The sequence below is a fragment of the Prionailurus viverrinus genome, chromosome A1 (assembly GCF_022837055.1).
Source record: "Prionailurus viverrinus isolate Anna chromosome A1, UM_Priviv_1.0, whole genome shotgun sequence".
NCBI lineage: Eukaryota > Metazoa > Chordata > Mammalia > Carnivora > Felidae > Prionailurus > Prionailurus viverrinus.
In genome coordinates, this window is record NC_062561.1 from 45,228,499 (window position 1) to 45,244,611 (window position 16,113).

At 35.4% G+C, this 16,113-nt stretch overlaps 1 protein-coding gene across 2 annotated transcripts in view; it reads right to left on the reverse strand.

Moving 5' to 3' along the window:
- Nucleotides 1-15,671, reverse strand: part of KLHL1 (kelch like family member 1) — a 360,434-nt gene extending 344,763 nt beyond the window's left edge. For both annotated transcript variants that reach the window (XM_047864918.1, XM_047864911.1), the window contains exon 1: nucleotides 15,166-15,671. In XM_047864918.1, the coding sequence (XP_047720874.1) occupies nucleotides 15,166-15,671 (506 nt within the window). The remainder of the gene's footprint in view (nucleotides 1-15,165) is intronic.
- Between the last annotated feature and the right edge of the window lie 442 nt (nucleotides 15,672-16,113).

Consider the following 16,113-nt stretch of genomic DNA (forward strand, 5'->3'; position numbering starts at 1 on the left):
ATATGTTTTTTATTTTTTTAATATAATACTTATAAAAAGTTATACTTAACCTCACAATGTAGTTATGGTCAGTAAGTAACAATAGGAAGGATGTTTCCTGAGATTGTGGCTATCACTGGTTTTTCACAATTGAATATATTACTTTGATGTTCTTTTACACAGGTGGATAATGTTACATTGGCTCACTTTGGTATACTTCTCCTTGACTAGCTCCTGGACCAATGTAATTCTCCAACCTGGTAGACAGTTGGATAAAGTTGAGTGAAATATAAAGCTACCGATAAATTCTTTTCTTTTCTAAAGAATTAACATAGGAAATATTTTAATTAATATGTCAAACTCAGCATAGAAAACTATAGGCATGTGTGTGAATATTGAGAAACTATCTTGAAGTAGAGCTGACTAGACATACTTTTAAGTTCCTTGAGGCTCAAGTTTTTGATATTAACTTCTTGGTTCCAATAGCATTCCTTTCAAATGTAATGACATGTTGGATATTTAAGAAGTGTTGTATTGTTTGGGGAAGTTATTTACCACTTCAAGTTAATAAATTTAAAAAGCATATTTGTAATTATATATGGCCATCTGTATTTTGTGTGTGTGTGTGTGTGTGTGTGTGTGTGTGTGTGTGTGTGTGTAAAATTCACTGAAGATGTAGCTGTTTATGCTGGAAGTGATTTACCATTTCTTGGCTTTTCAAATGTATCTTATTCTTAGTTTTGTGTAAAAGAGGTCCCTTTCCAGATTATGTCAACTTTTTATATTCTGTGGCCACAATCTTATTCAAGGCCAGCTTCATGTGTGTGGACCTGTGTAGTCAGATAGGGACCTATGTTCAGAAAGGCCCTTGGTTTTATGCTCTACTGTCTGGGTCCGTAAATTATTATTAATTTTAACAACATTTTATACATTTTAATTATTAATAATTAATAATTTTAATTTTGCCTCAGGCCCCACAGATGACACAGCCTACCATAATGACAGCACCCAATCCACTCTCTTATCCATGAAAAATATCTCTCAAATGGTTGGTGAAACATATACTAGTCCCAACCTCTCTGAAAGTACCTCTCAAATCTACCAACTTTTCACCACTGGTTTATATGAAACTATATCCAATTAATCTCACTAATGCTCTTAACACTTACTACCATCCTTGACCATCGCACAAAACACAAGCCTCAGTAGTGATCTGTTCTTTCATAACCTTATACACATAAAGGTGTGGAATTGTGCCTCAGCTGACTTTTTGAGATTTTCAATCTGAAACTTGGATTATTTCTTTCAAAAATGCTTTATAAATCACTTTGCCTCCCTTGCACCCCTCTCATTGGTAGGTTATTCATATTCTTCCCATCTGTGGTACCTGGAGGTAGTGTCTGGAAATGTCTAGCACTACATTTGTGCACCTATGAGCCTTTCTTTCTCAAGCAACAAAGCCCTTTCTCTTTTGAAGACTCAAGTGACTTGTTTGTATTCATATACTTCATATTGCTGTTTTTATGCCTTCTCATCACTGAAGACATTGACACCCTTCAAATCCAACTATATTCCTGGGCATATTCAATCTTCTATAGATGACTTATCAAATAATATAGCCCCTGCTTCCAGCTCCTTGAATTGTACACCTTTAACTCAAGTTACTAACTCATTCTCATGGCAACATATTTGATGCTCTCACTATCTAGGTCTATTGTTCATGTGAAATCTTAAGAACTTACATACTCTATAACTACACTTTCCTAAATTTTAATTTCTTTATTTTTTTTTAGCCCACTACAACTACTGCACAAAGACTAAGACAAAAAATATTTATGTCAGCTACTTTACTGGACTCAGATTATTCAAAACAAAAGTAATTCTCTTCCCTCCAGCCTTCTGCATTATCCACTTTGTACCCACACAAAAATGTACATTCATTTGCCATTGCAGAATTGTAGATCTTCTCTCATCCTCTCTTTTACAATTAAACCCCAATTAATTGGCAGATGTGGCATTTTATTTTCTAAATGCTTTCTTTCCTTCTGTCCCTTTTCTTAGTAATAGTTCTCACCAGGACTGTTGTTTTAGCCTTTCTAACATGGCTCTCCACTTTCAGCTTCCCCCATCTTTTCTCTGGTCCATCTCAAATATTGTCACACTAAAGTTTGAATCTCATCAGCTAGATTCATTCACAGTCACCATACATAAAATCCAAAATCTTTAGTATGATCGAGAAAGGCCCCCATTTTCTGATTATGATCTATAGCCCCAGCCACATCAACTGACATTTTACCCAGGCATAGCCATGCTAATTCATTTCTATTTTTTCTTCTAATTAGCAACTGCACATGCTGATGCTGGTCTGAACTTTATTAAGACCTTTTCAAAGCCTTCCTTTTCTGTACCTTTAAAAATCTCTTTTAAGATATATTTAGTATATTACAAGTTAAATTTCTAAAATTACTTAGTTTACTACTAGTTTTTTACTCTGAAAAAAAGGGAGTTTTTATACCTCTCTGTATCTCAAGAAGCCAGCATATTGTCTGGAAATGTATTTCCAGACTAGTCCAAACTGATTTAAAATAGTCTTCATTAAGTGGAGGAACATTTAGCATTTTCCTTGGGGTACATTTGGCTCAGAATATACCTTAAGTGTTCAAATAGAGCTTACCTCATATCTTAAGTAGTCAAAGTGCAGCCTAATTCACGCTGATATACTAGGAGTCAAGCTGAATCAACTATAGGTAAAGATCCACTGTCTTCTTTTGTGGTGGCAAGGCTAGAGGCCTTTAGATATGATGCATTTTTTGCCCTCTCCCACCATAGTCTAATAAAAAAATGAGATAAAAAGCAATTTAAGTGGCAACAGTGACATTTTCCTATACAAGTAGAGTGTACTCTAAAACTAAGGTTTTCTATTGCCAAATCCAGTTTTCTTTCTGTTGTAACATGCAACTGTGGAGGCTGATATATTTTTTAAAGTCAAACAATATTATTTTAGAGAAATATATGCCATAAAAATTTTTCAATATTTAAACACCATACATATTTCAGTTTGCAATGTTATAAAGACCTAAGATTTTTCTGGAGTTTATTGAAGAATAAGAATTAAAATATTTACCATACAAAGAGAGAAATTTGGTATGAGGCAAAGATAGAATATAAGAGTGAGAACGATACAAAGGAGTTTTAAGATTCCCACTAGGTATATCAATCTGGGGAAAGGAAAAGAAAATTTACATTTAGAAAATATTTTTAAATTGTGTCTTTGAGGGGCTCTAATACTAATACAAATTTACTATACAATACAAATACTAACACTAAAACTAATTTAGTATACATTACAAATACTAATACAAATTCAGTATACTGTACTATACTATACTATACCAATACAAATTTGACTTTACAATTGAAAAAGTATTTGATAAGAAATCTATCTAAAAGTCACAGGCTGTTGTTAGGGAGAATAATGACATGTAAATATTTTAGATCTATTAGGACAAGAATGAGTAAATAATGAGACTTTTTTCCCTGTGGGGAAACACGTCTAGTGGAATGTTCAAGTCATCTGGAAAAATCCAAAGAGGAGTCAAAAAAGAAGACGGCACATAGCTCATTCCTTTCTGAATCATTAAGGTAAAGTTCATGGATTGTATTGTTGCTCCTCTAGTACTGGCAACGGAGATGCTTCCGCTGACTCATGATACAAAGTCCCTTGTGGTCACAAAGCAAGGCCTTCTGAACTTTCTTTGCAGAACACTTACTATAAAACTATTTAGCCTTCCCTTCTTTCTGATCTGCTGCCAAGTGGAAGGTAGCAAAAGAGTCGGTGTGAATATTTCATTATCAAGTTCTGCAAAATGTCAATGGATGACTTCTTAGGCTATGTATCAACTCAAAGAGGCATCTGACTCCAATAAATGATTCAAGGCAAGTTAGAATCAAATTTCTATTCAAAGTATGAATAATAAATACAATGAATAAGTTTATCTGACTTATAATAGGAGAAATATACCACACAGTTAGTTTCTTTGGCTCATCATAACATTTTTACATTCAATCATGGCATTTGAAGAGCAGCTTATTCTTTTTTAAATAGCATAATGTTGTTTCATAAAATGGCTATTATCAGAATTATTTACCATTCCCTATTCATATATATTGTGATAATGATGCCACATTGTCTCTATTACTGTACCTTAATAACAAATCTGGAAATCAGGAAGTGTTAGTCTTCAAATATGTTAAATTATTTCAAAGTTGTTTTGTTTATTCTAGGTCCTTCAAATTTTCAATGGATTTTAGAATAAATCTGTCAATTTGAACAAAAAAATGCAAACATTTTCTTGGGGGAATGTTTATAATCTATAGATGAATTGGGAAATATTTGACATCTTAGTAATAGTAATTTTTCTGATCCATGAATATAGTATATCTTTCCATTATTTAGGTTTTTAATTTCTATCAGAGGGCTTTATTGTTTTCGATGTATGAATCTTCATATTTTTGGTCATATTTATTATTAAGTATTTCATATTTTATTGATATTACTATGAGATATATTATTTTTATATTTCTAATTTCTAGTTTTCCCTTGAAAGTATATAGAAATATAATTGATTTTTGAATGTTCACTCTATATGCTGCCACCTTAAAAAAGCCATTATCTGTTTTGCAGATTCAAATAAACATTTTTTAATAAACAATTATGCCTGCAAATAAAGACTATGTTTTTCGTTTTTACATAGATGATCAATTCTTATGCAAATGAAAATGATTTTATTTCTTACTTTCCAGTATAGATGGCTTTTATTTCTTTTTGTCTCTTTATTGAATTGACTAGCATTTCCAATACAATGTTTAATAAGTGATAAGAGAAGAAATTCTCATTTTGCTCCAGATCTTAGAGGAAACACATTTTGTCTTTCAACACTAAGATGTTAACTGCAGGTTTTTCAAGATTGTCATCAGATCGATATTCTTTGTTTTGAGATATATTTTGTTTTGAGATATATTTTGTTTAGTATGAATATATCCATTTCAGCTTTCTTTTGATTAATCTTAGCATACTATATCTTTTTTATCCTTTTCCTTTCAACAAAAATTTGTGTTTATTTTTAAGTGTATTTCTTATAAGCAGAATATACTTAGATCTGGCTTTTTAAACAACCCAATAAACTCTGCATTTTAATCATAGATGCATAGAGGAGCTGTTTTTAATGTAATTGTTAATATAGTTAGGTTTCAGACTAAAATTGTGCTGTGCATTTTCTAATTGCCCTATCTTTGTTCCCATTTCCTACTTTTTAGATTAATTAAATAATTTTTATGAGAGTATCATATCTTCTTTTTTGGATTACTAGCTATTTATCACTGTTCCATTACCTTGGTGGTTGCTTTATGATTTATAATATACTTCTAAGACTACCTTCAAATGATATACCATTTCACATTTAGTATAATAACCGTATAATACTGTACTTTCATTTCTCCTCTCCCAGTATTTCTTTTAAGTTTATTAATTTATTTTGAGAGAGACAGAGAGAGCACGAGCAAGGGAGGGGCAGAGAAAGAGGGAGAGAGGGAGAATCCCAAGCATGGGGCTCGAACTCAGGAAACCATGAGATCACCACCTAAGCCAAAATCCAGAGTCAGATGCTTAACTGACTGAGCCACCCAGCCGTCCTGATTCCCCTAACAGTCTTAATGCTATTGTTGTCATACATTTATCTTATACATATGGAAAAAAAATACAACACACCTCTCATATTATAATATTTTTGTTTGTTTAACCATCATATATCTTTTAAATGTTCCAGATTTATATAATAAAAACTAATCTTACTTTACCCATGTAGTTATCATTTCTGGTGATTTCCATTCCTTGTTCCAGCCGGTACCATGTTTTTCTGCAATCTGTGCTCTACCATTAATGTCACCCTATATGTATGTGTGTGTGAGTGTGTATGTGTGTGTGTGTGTGTGTGTGTGTGTGTGTGCGTGTATATATATATATATATATATATATATATATATATATATAATCTCAGGCATTATAGAAGTCTGATGTTAATCTTTTCCTATCTACATGACCCTACTTAACTACTTGAATACATAAAATATGATTTAACTGCATTAATTACCTTGTCAGCCATAGTTTTTAGTCAGTTTTAATTGATTATTTTGCTCCTCATTATGGTTCATATTTTTCTACTCCTTTGTTGCCTAATCATCTTTAATTGGATTTCATACATTACAAAATTCACCTTGTTTGGTATTAAATACTTCTAAATATATGAACTATTCTTCAATTTTTTTCCAAGGCACATTTAATGTTACGTGGAAACCGTCTGATACTTTTGGATTTGTTAAGCAGAACCATGGCAGCATTTATTCTAGGGCTAGTCATTTCCTGTTACTAATATAACATTCCTCCAAATACTTTCTCTAATTCCATGAATCATTCCATTCCTATTGCTAGGGACAGGTGTTAGTCCCTCTAATTCTAATATAGTTCTTTCCCAAGACTTGGGCTGTTTCCTAAACACATGTATCTGTCATTATTCTACTGAATACTGATCTGCCAAATACTCAAGAGGCCCCACCACAGATTTCTGAGACTTCTCTCCATGAAGGTCTTTTCTGTGACATTCTGTCTTATAAGATCTCACTGACTTGGGCTCCTTGGACACTCAGCTCCCTCTCTTCAATCCAGGGTGGTTATCATATTTCTCTTGGTTTCCCCTGCATCAGTGTCTGGAATCTCTCTCAAGGAGGTATGCTGGGACAATCACAGGGTCATTTCATTTGATTTTCACATCTCAGGAATCAATCTCTTTCAGTACCTGATGTCCAGTGTCTTGAAAAATGTTGTTTCATATATCCCCTCCCTCCCTTCCTTCTTTCCTTCCTTCCTACCTCCTTTCCTCCCTCTCTTTTTCCCTTTCTTTCTTCATTCCTTTTTGCCTTTATTTGTCTTCCTTCTGTCTTTCTTTTTCTTCTCTCCCTCTTTTGTTCTTTGTTGCTTCTCTAGGTGAGAAGGTGAGTCCAGTCCCTGTTACTCTGTCTTAGCCAGGCAGGAGGTCCAGTTATTTCACGGTGACTAATAAAATGATTAGAATATTATTTGGCCCAGGATTTTTTCATCTTAGTTTCTTTTTAAGAATTTTGAATTTATATACATATAATATGGGCATATTGCTTTTGTTAATGACAATTGACTGATCTAACCAAAGCCACGGTAAACCAGAATCATAAAATAATTATAATACAAAAGTTCCTTTTGAGAAAAGAAAATTGCACCAATAAATGTTTAAACATTACCAGGATCACCACGTGCCAAATATCTAGGCACTAATTTGTGTGAACTTCTCTACTGAAATTACATACCAGTATCTCAAAGGTAACTGTAAAAGTAGGCATCACATTTAAATTTTATTACAAACAAGAAAAAAAACAACTCCAAGTTTATTTCCTAAATGTTAGAGTTCGAGGTTGAATCTCTGAGTTAGAAAGTTAGAGTGTTTTTGTATACATAAATTCAAAAATGTAGATTTTAAAAATAGCCATATTTCCTATTTTTCCATTTTTTTTGAAGCTCTGGTATTTTTGAATATTGGCCTAAAGAGACACCTTGGATATTTTAGTAGAATTTGAATCTACTAAAGAAATAAAACAAAGTTGTGTGTTTTATTGTTGATACAAAGAGATTTTTGGCATTCACCTCTTGAAAAACTATAAAATTGTTGAATTCTTCCTTTCCCTTATAGTATGAACCCTCCCAGTTTTCTGGTCTCATAATTTAAGTTGTTCCGCCGTATTTTAGTCAAGATGGAAATGCTGAGTTACATGAGCAAATGTCAATCAACATCACTAAGGAAAAATGTGGCCTGGACACAGTGTCACAATTATAATAGAAACTCAAAATGAAAGATTACCTACAGTAATCGGTTATCTGAATTAGATTAAATCCACCAAAAGAATGGGAAAGGCCAAGTTCAGAATTAACATCAACTAAATGCACTCTTTATTATTACTGGAGATTCTCAGATCATTTTCACAAAGTACCATTCCTGTGACATGATCATCAGTCAAAATGATCTACCTCATAGACTTTCCACTCAAAACAGATATTTCTTGGGATCCTAAATTATAGCACACATTCTCTCTGGTCAGGAAAACCTATGTTAAGCTTTCATACACACTTATATCAATCTGTTCTCAAATTCTGGCCAGAAAAGTCAGCAAAGTAGTCATCCTAAAACTTATATGGTACAACACGTTTCTTTGTTGTTGTTTTGGGTTTTTTTGTTTGTTTGCTTGCTTTTTGCTTATACCTGACTTAAAAATCTTCAAATATTTAAATCAGCTCAGATTATCAGTATCTATATCAGATGTTTTCCTCAAAGTTTGGAATAACATTATTTTAAATGTAGAAAGGTAAATTATTATTGGCCAAACTAGTATGCAAATTCCAGAGCATTTGTTTTACAACTACTACAAAAATATCTGTGGTTATTTTAGATGGTAAAATAAAATCAGTAGAATCTTGTTACTTAGAGACTCTGTTTAAAATGCTGCATATTTTCATGTTCAGAAACTTGAAACTCTAAAATATGCTGCAGATCTTAGTTTTCTGTAAATTCCGTAAGAGTTCTTGGTCAAAAACAATGAAATGTGACTTAGAAACACATCATCTAAGTAATCATCAGAAGCATATTATCCCCCAAATACACAAATTATTTTTTGAGGCTTAGAAAAAAGAAACCAACTAAAACAAGTATCTGATCAATATTATATTCTGTATTCGCCAAATGCTAATTTGATTGGTAGGGATTACTTTCAGATTATTTAAAATCACCATACCTTAAAGAGGTTAATAATATAGTTTACAAGGTATTCATTAGAAATTCATCAATGAAAAACAGAAAATGGTACTCAATTAGCATGGGGTTTTGTTTGTTTGTTTGTTATATTTGTTGTATTTGTTTCATTCTGCACTTATAGTCACATCTTTCACTCAGATGGTTCTGGAGTTTTGGGTACCTGCAGGTTCAATCAAGTGGTCTCATTTCTTTCTCCTTTATGATCTTCTTATTTTCCCTGAAGCAAGTGTGCTCAGACGGGAGGGCACCTGGAAATTGTGGGCTTCTTTATAAAATGACGAATAATATTGATAAACCCATCCTAAAATAAATAAAAGAAGCTCTCCCCAAACAAGGTATCATGTGCTGCTAGTTCTGCTCTAAATAACAGTAGACTGTGTAACACTCCAGCCTGGGATAAATTAGCCAAGAAGAGGGGCGCCTGGGTGGCTCGGTCTGTTAAGCATCTGACTTTGGCTCAGGTCATGATCTCACGGTCTGTGAGTTTGAGCCCCGCGTCGGGCTCTGTGCTGACAGCTCAGAGTCTGGAGCCTGTTTTGGATTCTGTGTCTCCCTCTCTCTCTGCTCCTCCCCTGTTCATGTTCTGTCTCTCTCTGTCTCAAAAATAAATAAACGTTAAAAAAATTAAAAAAAATTAGCCAAGAAGACATAAATTTGAGTAAAATCACTCCATACTCTTTTTCACTATGAAACGGGGTTACAGGAAAATATGAACATAACTTCATTTTAGTGTTCCATAGAAGCATAGTTTAAGAACTCCTTTCCTGAATAAATAGCCTCTAACCATTTTTAAAGTTCCTTTTTCCTTTTGACTGAGGCAAGACTGATTTCTTAACATTCTCAACAAATACCTGGTTCAGGTCTCACCAACCTTCATGATAATTTAATGGTGTATGCTTTCTTCTGGTGACAATTTTCCGTATCAATTGTTCCGACCCTCAAAAGCAGATTTCTATCATAAAGCTCTCTTTTTGGATTCAAAAATTAAATTAGTTTTCCCTAGGTCATTTCCTCATGGTGTTGTTTAATTATAAAGTAAAATGCACAGAATGAACCATACTTCAGAAAAAAAACTGAGTGTTTTCTAACTTAGGCTAAGAAGTTCTCTTTGAGCCTTATGAGGCATTGTTTGTCACTATTATTATTTTTATTTATATTATTTATTTTAATTTTTTCAACGTTTATGTATTTTTGAAGAGAGAGACAGAGCACAAGTGGAGGGGGGGTACAGAGAGAGAGAGAGAGAGAGAGAGAGAGAGAGAGATTCTGAAGCAGGCTTCAGGCTCTCAGCACTCAGCACAGAGCCCAACACAGGGCTCGAACCCACATACCGTGAGATCATGACCTGAGCCAAAGTCAGAGGCTTAACCGACTGAGCCAGGCATCCCACCCATTACTATTATTTTAAAAAGTCTATTTAAACATTCAAACAGAGAATCATTGCAACCAAGGGAATAGGAAAACTGCTTCAGCATAACTTTAGCTGTAGCCCCTTTCTTATGTTCTGTTGTGTTTGTTTGTTTAAGCAGAAGGAAAGGAGAATTAGCAAAGTGGCCTGGAATATGGTGTCTGGATCAGAGAGTAAGAAGAGAAAGTGCAGGTGTACTATGTACAAGTCTATGATTCTGGGCACATTAATTAGCTGTCTGTACCTCAGTCTTCTCATCTATCTAATCATTATACCTAAGGGATACATAATTGTTCCAGAATCAAAGGACTGTTCTGAATATTAAATTGTACAGTATAAACATTCAACATGCTACCTAGCAAATAGGAAGTTCTTAATCAATGTCACTCACTATGATTATGACAAATATTTATTCACTTAACAGTGTTTATTGAGTAACTACATGCTCTATGATAGGGACAAAATGATGAGCAAAATGGAAATAGTCTGTCCACTGGGCAATGTTTTTAAATTTTTTTTAATGTTTATTCATTTTAGAGAGGGAGGGGGGGCAGAGGGAGAGAGGGTGATACAGAATTCAAAGCAGGCTCCAGAGTTCAAGCTGTCAGCACAGAGCCCTATGCAGGGCTTGAACTCACCAACCATGAGACCATGACCTGAGCTGAAGTCTGATGCTTAATAGCTTAATCAACTGAGCCATCCAGGTGCCCCAGGGCAATTTTTGTTAGAGACAAACAATAAAAACAACATAGATATTAATATGCAGTTACAGGTGACAATGAGAAATTGAAAAAAAAAAGTAGAGAGTGTTTAGTTACTCCAAGAACATGGAATGAGCAGATGCAATAAATTTTTAAAAATTTAAATTAATTCGCCTAGGGGATCAACGGATGCTTCTTTGAGAAATGTACAAAGCTCCTAATCAAGACATCTCAATGATAAATAGGAATGAACTCAGAAAAGGGTGGGTTGAGGGAAGGAGAGCCAATATGCAAGGAGACAAAACAAGTTTGTGAGGCCCAAAGATAGAGAAAAATGTTAAGGGAGGACACTGAGTCTGGAAGACAGAGGGTAAGAGGGAGGTTGGTGAGGGAAGGGCCTTGATAATAGACAAGAGACAGATCATCCAAGGTCCTTCTGTGCAGATGTGGTCAGAGGGTGGTGGCAATACTTAAAAAAAAAAAAAAGGAAAAAGAAAGAAAAGGAGAATCTGGGTGTGGCAAAATAGTTCATATTTTCATTTTAAATTTTTCATTCACTCCACTATCAGAGAATGGATTATATGTGGCAAAATTAATGAGTGAGGATGATGCGAATGGCAGTGGCAGAAGCTGAGTTGAAAGGGGACAGTATATTGGAATTAGGTGCAAACAATGGAGATGGAGGGATGTGGCACAGATAAATGAAGGGAATTTTTGAAGAAAAAGTGACAGTGCTTGGTGGAATACTGAAAACAATGGAGAAGAGCATGTTGGCAAATATGACCCTGAATTTTTGGCTTGTACAACCTAATGCATGGAAAGCTGTTCTCTGAGATAAAGAAGGAAACTGAGCAAGAGAGAGGGGGACATTTATGAGTTCAGTTTTGTACAATGTTGTATTTATATTGTGTCTGTGATATCCACAAGAGAGGTCAAGCAGAGAGGTGGGTGTGTGAAACCAGAGGTCAGGGGCAGGTCCAAATTTTGAGATACAAATTTCGAGATACAGGTTGTGGACAGCAGTTGAAACCATGGAATCAGATGACTGCATTCCGTGAGAACTGAGAAAACTAAAAAAGGAGGCAGTTGACCATGACATCTCCTTTCCCACTCACATTACTACAAACCGTGAAAATATAAATATTGCTCTTTGGTTCTTAGATTACTACCTATAGAATTTTGGATAAAAATATCCACACCAAGAATATATGATAATCTGAATAGCTAGATTACATACTTTCCAACAACTAAGTTCACAACGAAGTAGAGAAAATAAATGACTAATCACATAGATGAGGAACCTATTACCATAGTCAGAATTCTTAATGGTGTAATGGTTAAGGTATTAGAATACTGAGATTTCTTTACGTATGCCTAGTAGGGTGGGACCAGATAAAGTCTGGGTTCAGGTAATACATTAGTTTACCAGTGGCTTCCTGTTGTCTTTATGTTTAAACTCCATTATAGTTTCCCAGAATTCTGAGATTACAGGAAGTTTTCCCTTGAACATCCCCAGCAGCTGTTTGAACAAGTGAAACCAACTGTGTGACTTTTACTTGTCTAAACCAATCTTCCTAACTAGCATGAAACCAAATGAATAAACAGAAGATCAGAAAATGAAGAGAAAAGAAAGGGGTCAGCTCTTGTTTCATACATGAAGATTAATTTAGCATGGAAGTCACAACTGATAAAACAAGATTCTAAATATCAAATGGGACTTCACAGTATGGTTAGATAATAATAACTCAAGTAATCAAAATTATCATGCGGAGTTTAGGTGGTTTATGTACTCACTGATCAATATAAACACTATGTAGATTCCCTGCATGTGCTAAGATAGAAACAAAAGAAAATACACATTACTGATTATTTTACATATTATTTTGCATTCAGTACTTTGGAAATGCTGTCTTTTCTGAGAAGTGAACCCTATTCTTACCACAAATTAAAATTCATATATATAATTATAATACATATGCAATATCTATATATGGTAACTCAAGTCTAGTAGCATGGTTTTAATCAATCATGAGCACAGAACCAATGCTCTATGAAGGTTTGGAAACTCATGAAATCCACACTATCAGTAATAACTCCTTTTTCCAGTGAGAATCTCAAATTTTTCTAAACTATTTATGTCTTAACACAATTTTAAAAATAAAATTAGACCTGATTTTTAATATTTTAAACATGCAAGAACTCATAGGAAACCATCATTCCAATAGCAAAGATGGTTTTGGTGGGACTTGCTTATATTCAGAATTCTTTTTATATACAACTCTTTGTGAGTAAAAATGATATACATTCAAAAGTGAGGGACCAGAAGTTACATCTGATGGGTGCTTTGTGCCTAAGTGTTCTATTGGTTATGACTTTTATTTTTTTATTTATTATAATTTCTTAAGTCAATATTCTATTAGTATTTTCAAATTCTTCAACTTACATAAAAATCTTCAGAAATTACTCATGACAAATATGTCTCATTTACTTAAAAGTGTATTTGTTGTAAAACAAATTTTAAAAACTTATTAAACATTAGTGTTTTCAGAAGGTCACATATTTTAAGCTGGTTTTAAGACTTTACAGAATTGAAAAAATAATCTATTTTTTATAAAGTCTCTTAGTCATAAAATATCAGTTTCAATAAAGTAGTAATTAGTAAATATTTAACATAATGTTTTCTTTTAAATATATAAAATGAATTGCTAAATGCTTATGATTTCTGAAAACTAAAAAAAATGGTTTTAAATATTCTACACTAAAGGAGGTAAAGCTCAACATATTTGATAGAAAAAAAGGCTTAATCTATAATAACTAGTAAACACATAAATCAAATTACTTTATGGTATTGGTGGTACCCAAAGTTATAACCATTTTGGTAAAATATCTTACTTAATTGAATAATAGATAGACTAATATTTAGGTCTGCTATATATGGAAAAAAAAACTTTGTCATACTTGAAAATTACAAATTAAAGTTCCTCCTTTTTAATAAATACATTACATTAAATGTCTTAACATATTAGAGTATGTCCAAGGCTCTTCCATATAATCCATATAATTGAAAATTGTAAGGATATTTTTTCATATCTTTAATTTCACATTTGTCAACATCATGAAAAGCACCCACAGTATTATTTTGTGCATTCCTTTTGTGACTTAATCAACTTTATAAGAAGGTGATTCAATCAACCAGAAGTTTAAAAAGTTGTTTCTGTTTTGTTATTGAGAGGTAATTAAATTTAATAAACATATCCATTATAATGTTCCTATGTTTCCTATGTTTCTTCAATAATGTATCCTGATATCATATGAATTTAAATGCAAATCTTTTCATATCCTCACTATATGCCAAAACTAGTAGTGAATAATGAGTCAATTCTCTAAAAATGTAAAACTCAGAAGTTTTATGTGTCTGAAGGTTTTCTATAAGTCTTGAAGGTAGAATTCTTCTAAAAGAGTCTAATATTGGAAATAGGCAAAACATAAATGTTGACCTACCACCTAAAGATCCCATCCTAAACCACCAAATAAGAACAGCTGAATGCAAACAGGCTCAGCAACAGTTTAATTCTAAGACTCTGAATAAGGCAAAAGTGAACACACAGGAAGATAAAAAGGGAAGTTAGAATAGAGAATAACAACACTGCATTTCATGGAAGAATAGAAAAGAGAAAGAGAAAATGCTGCTGTCCAGTGGCCTCCTTTCACGCACCTCATTAGTTCTGGTATATAGATTCAAGACACAAGGATCCTAGATAACACACTAAGTCAATTTCTAGGCCAGTACATGAGATCCTTGTGACTGGTGTTTAAAACAAGTTTCATCTCACATCAGGTAACGGGAATACTGATGTGACAGAAGACGACAGAAGAACACCATCATCTCAGAAATATGAGACCCACTCCACTGAAAGATTTACCAAAATGCATATATATTCAATTTGTGATTACAACTCTGAAAAGTTGCAAAAAGCAAAACCATATGAATGCGCCTGTAGAAATTAATGAGCAAACTTTCAGTGAGATGATATAAACTTGGGTAGTAAAAGCCGAGCTGGCATCTCTCAATCAAATTTTTCAACCTGAAACGTTTTAGTCTTAGTAACTACCAAAGCCCACAGGGGAGAGGGGAAATCAGTGGAAACTGGGAGATGCTTGGATGCCCCATGGGGTCTTACTGTACCTGTGTCCACATCCTTCACCTGTTGCCTGGCTTGAGTTGGCCGGCTCCACTTTGAGCTCTTGCAGGACCAGCCCTTTATCGTGTGGTCCAGGAAAGTCCATGCCTGGCACCTCCTCCTCCTCCTCTAGAGACTCCACGTAGAAGAGAGTCCTGGCTGGCTGTTGGGTGCCCTGCCCCGGCGCCCCTTGCTGCAACCTTGTGGCCACTGGCAGCAGGGTGCCATTCAGTGGATTAAAGGAAGAGGAGGAAGACGAAGGGGAGGAAGACGAAGGAGAGGAGGAAGAAGAGGAAGGTTTCTTCCAGAAAGTGCTCACGCTGCCCTTCTCTTGGCTTTTGAGCAGGCGGCTCTGACTGGGGCCCCAGTGCTCGAAGCTGCCGCTGCCGTCCTGTTGCAGGCAGCCGCCCCCCGCCGGGCCGCCTGGGGCTGGCGACGGGTGGCTGAAGAGTTTCCAGCGGAGTCGCAGGATGTGCTTCACATCGAAGTCTTTTCTCCCAGAGCCTGACATGCTTGACGCAAGAAGGCAAAGAGACCTCAGTGGGCGCGGGAGTAGACAGACCAGCTGGTGGGGGAGGCCAGCAGAGCTCGGGGTTGGAGGAGGCGGCGGACTGCGCCCTCTGCACCCCGGGAGCACTCGCGGCGAGGCGGGCTGCGCGCCCTGCTAGGCAACCACCGGAGCGCGGACGGCAGAGCCGCGCCGCTCAGCTGCGGTCAGGTCCGCAAGGACCCGCGCGTGGTGAGCCCACCGGCTGCGAGCAGAGGCAGGAGCCGGACGCAGAGGGCTGAGAATCCTTGATCCGCGCGCGGGGGCCCCGTGGTTACGGCAGGGAGGGACGACCCTGGTGATGGAGGTGCGCGAAGAAGGGAGGTCTGCACGCTCGGAAGCCCGGGAGGCGGCGGCAGCTGGATACACCTCCCCGGGATGCACCCGTGGCAAAACCTCAGTCGGG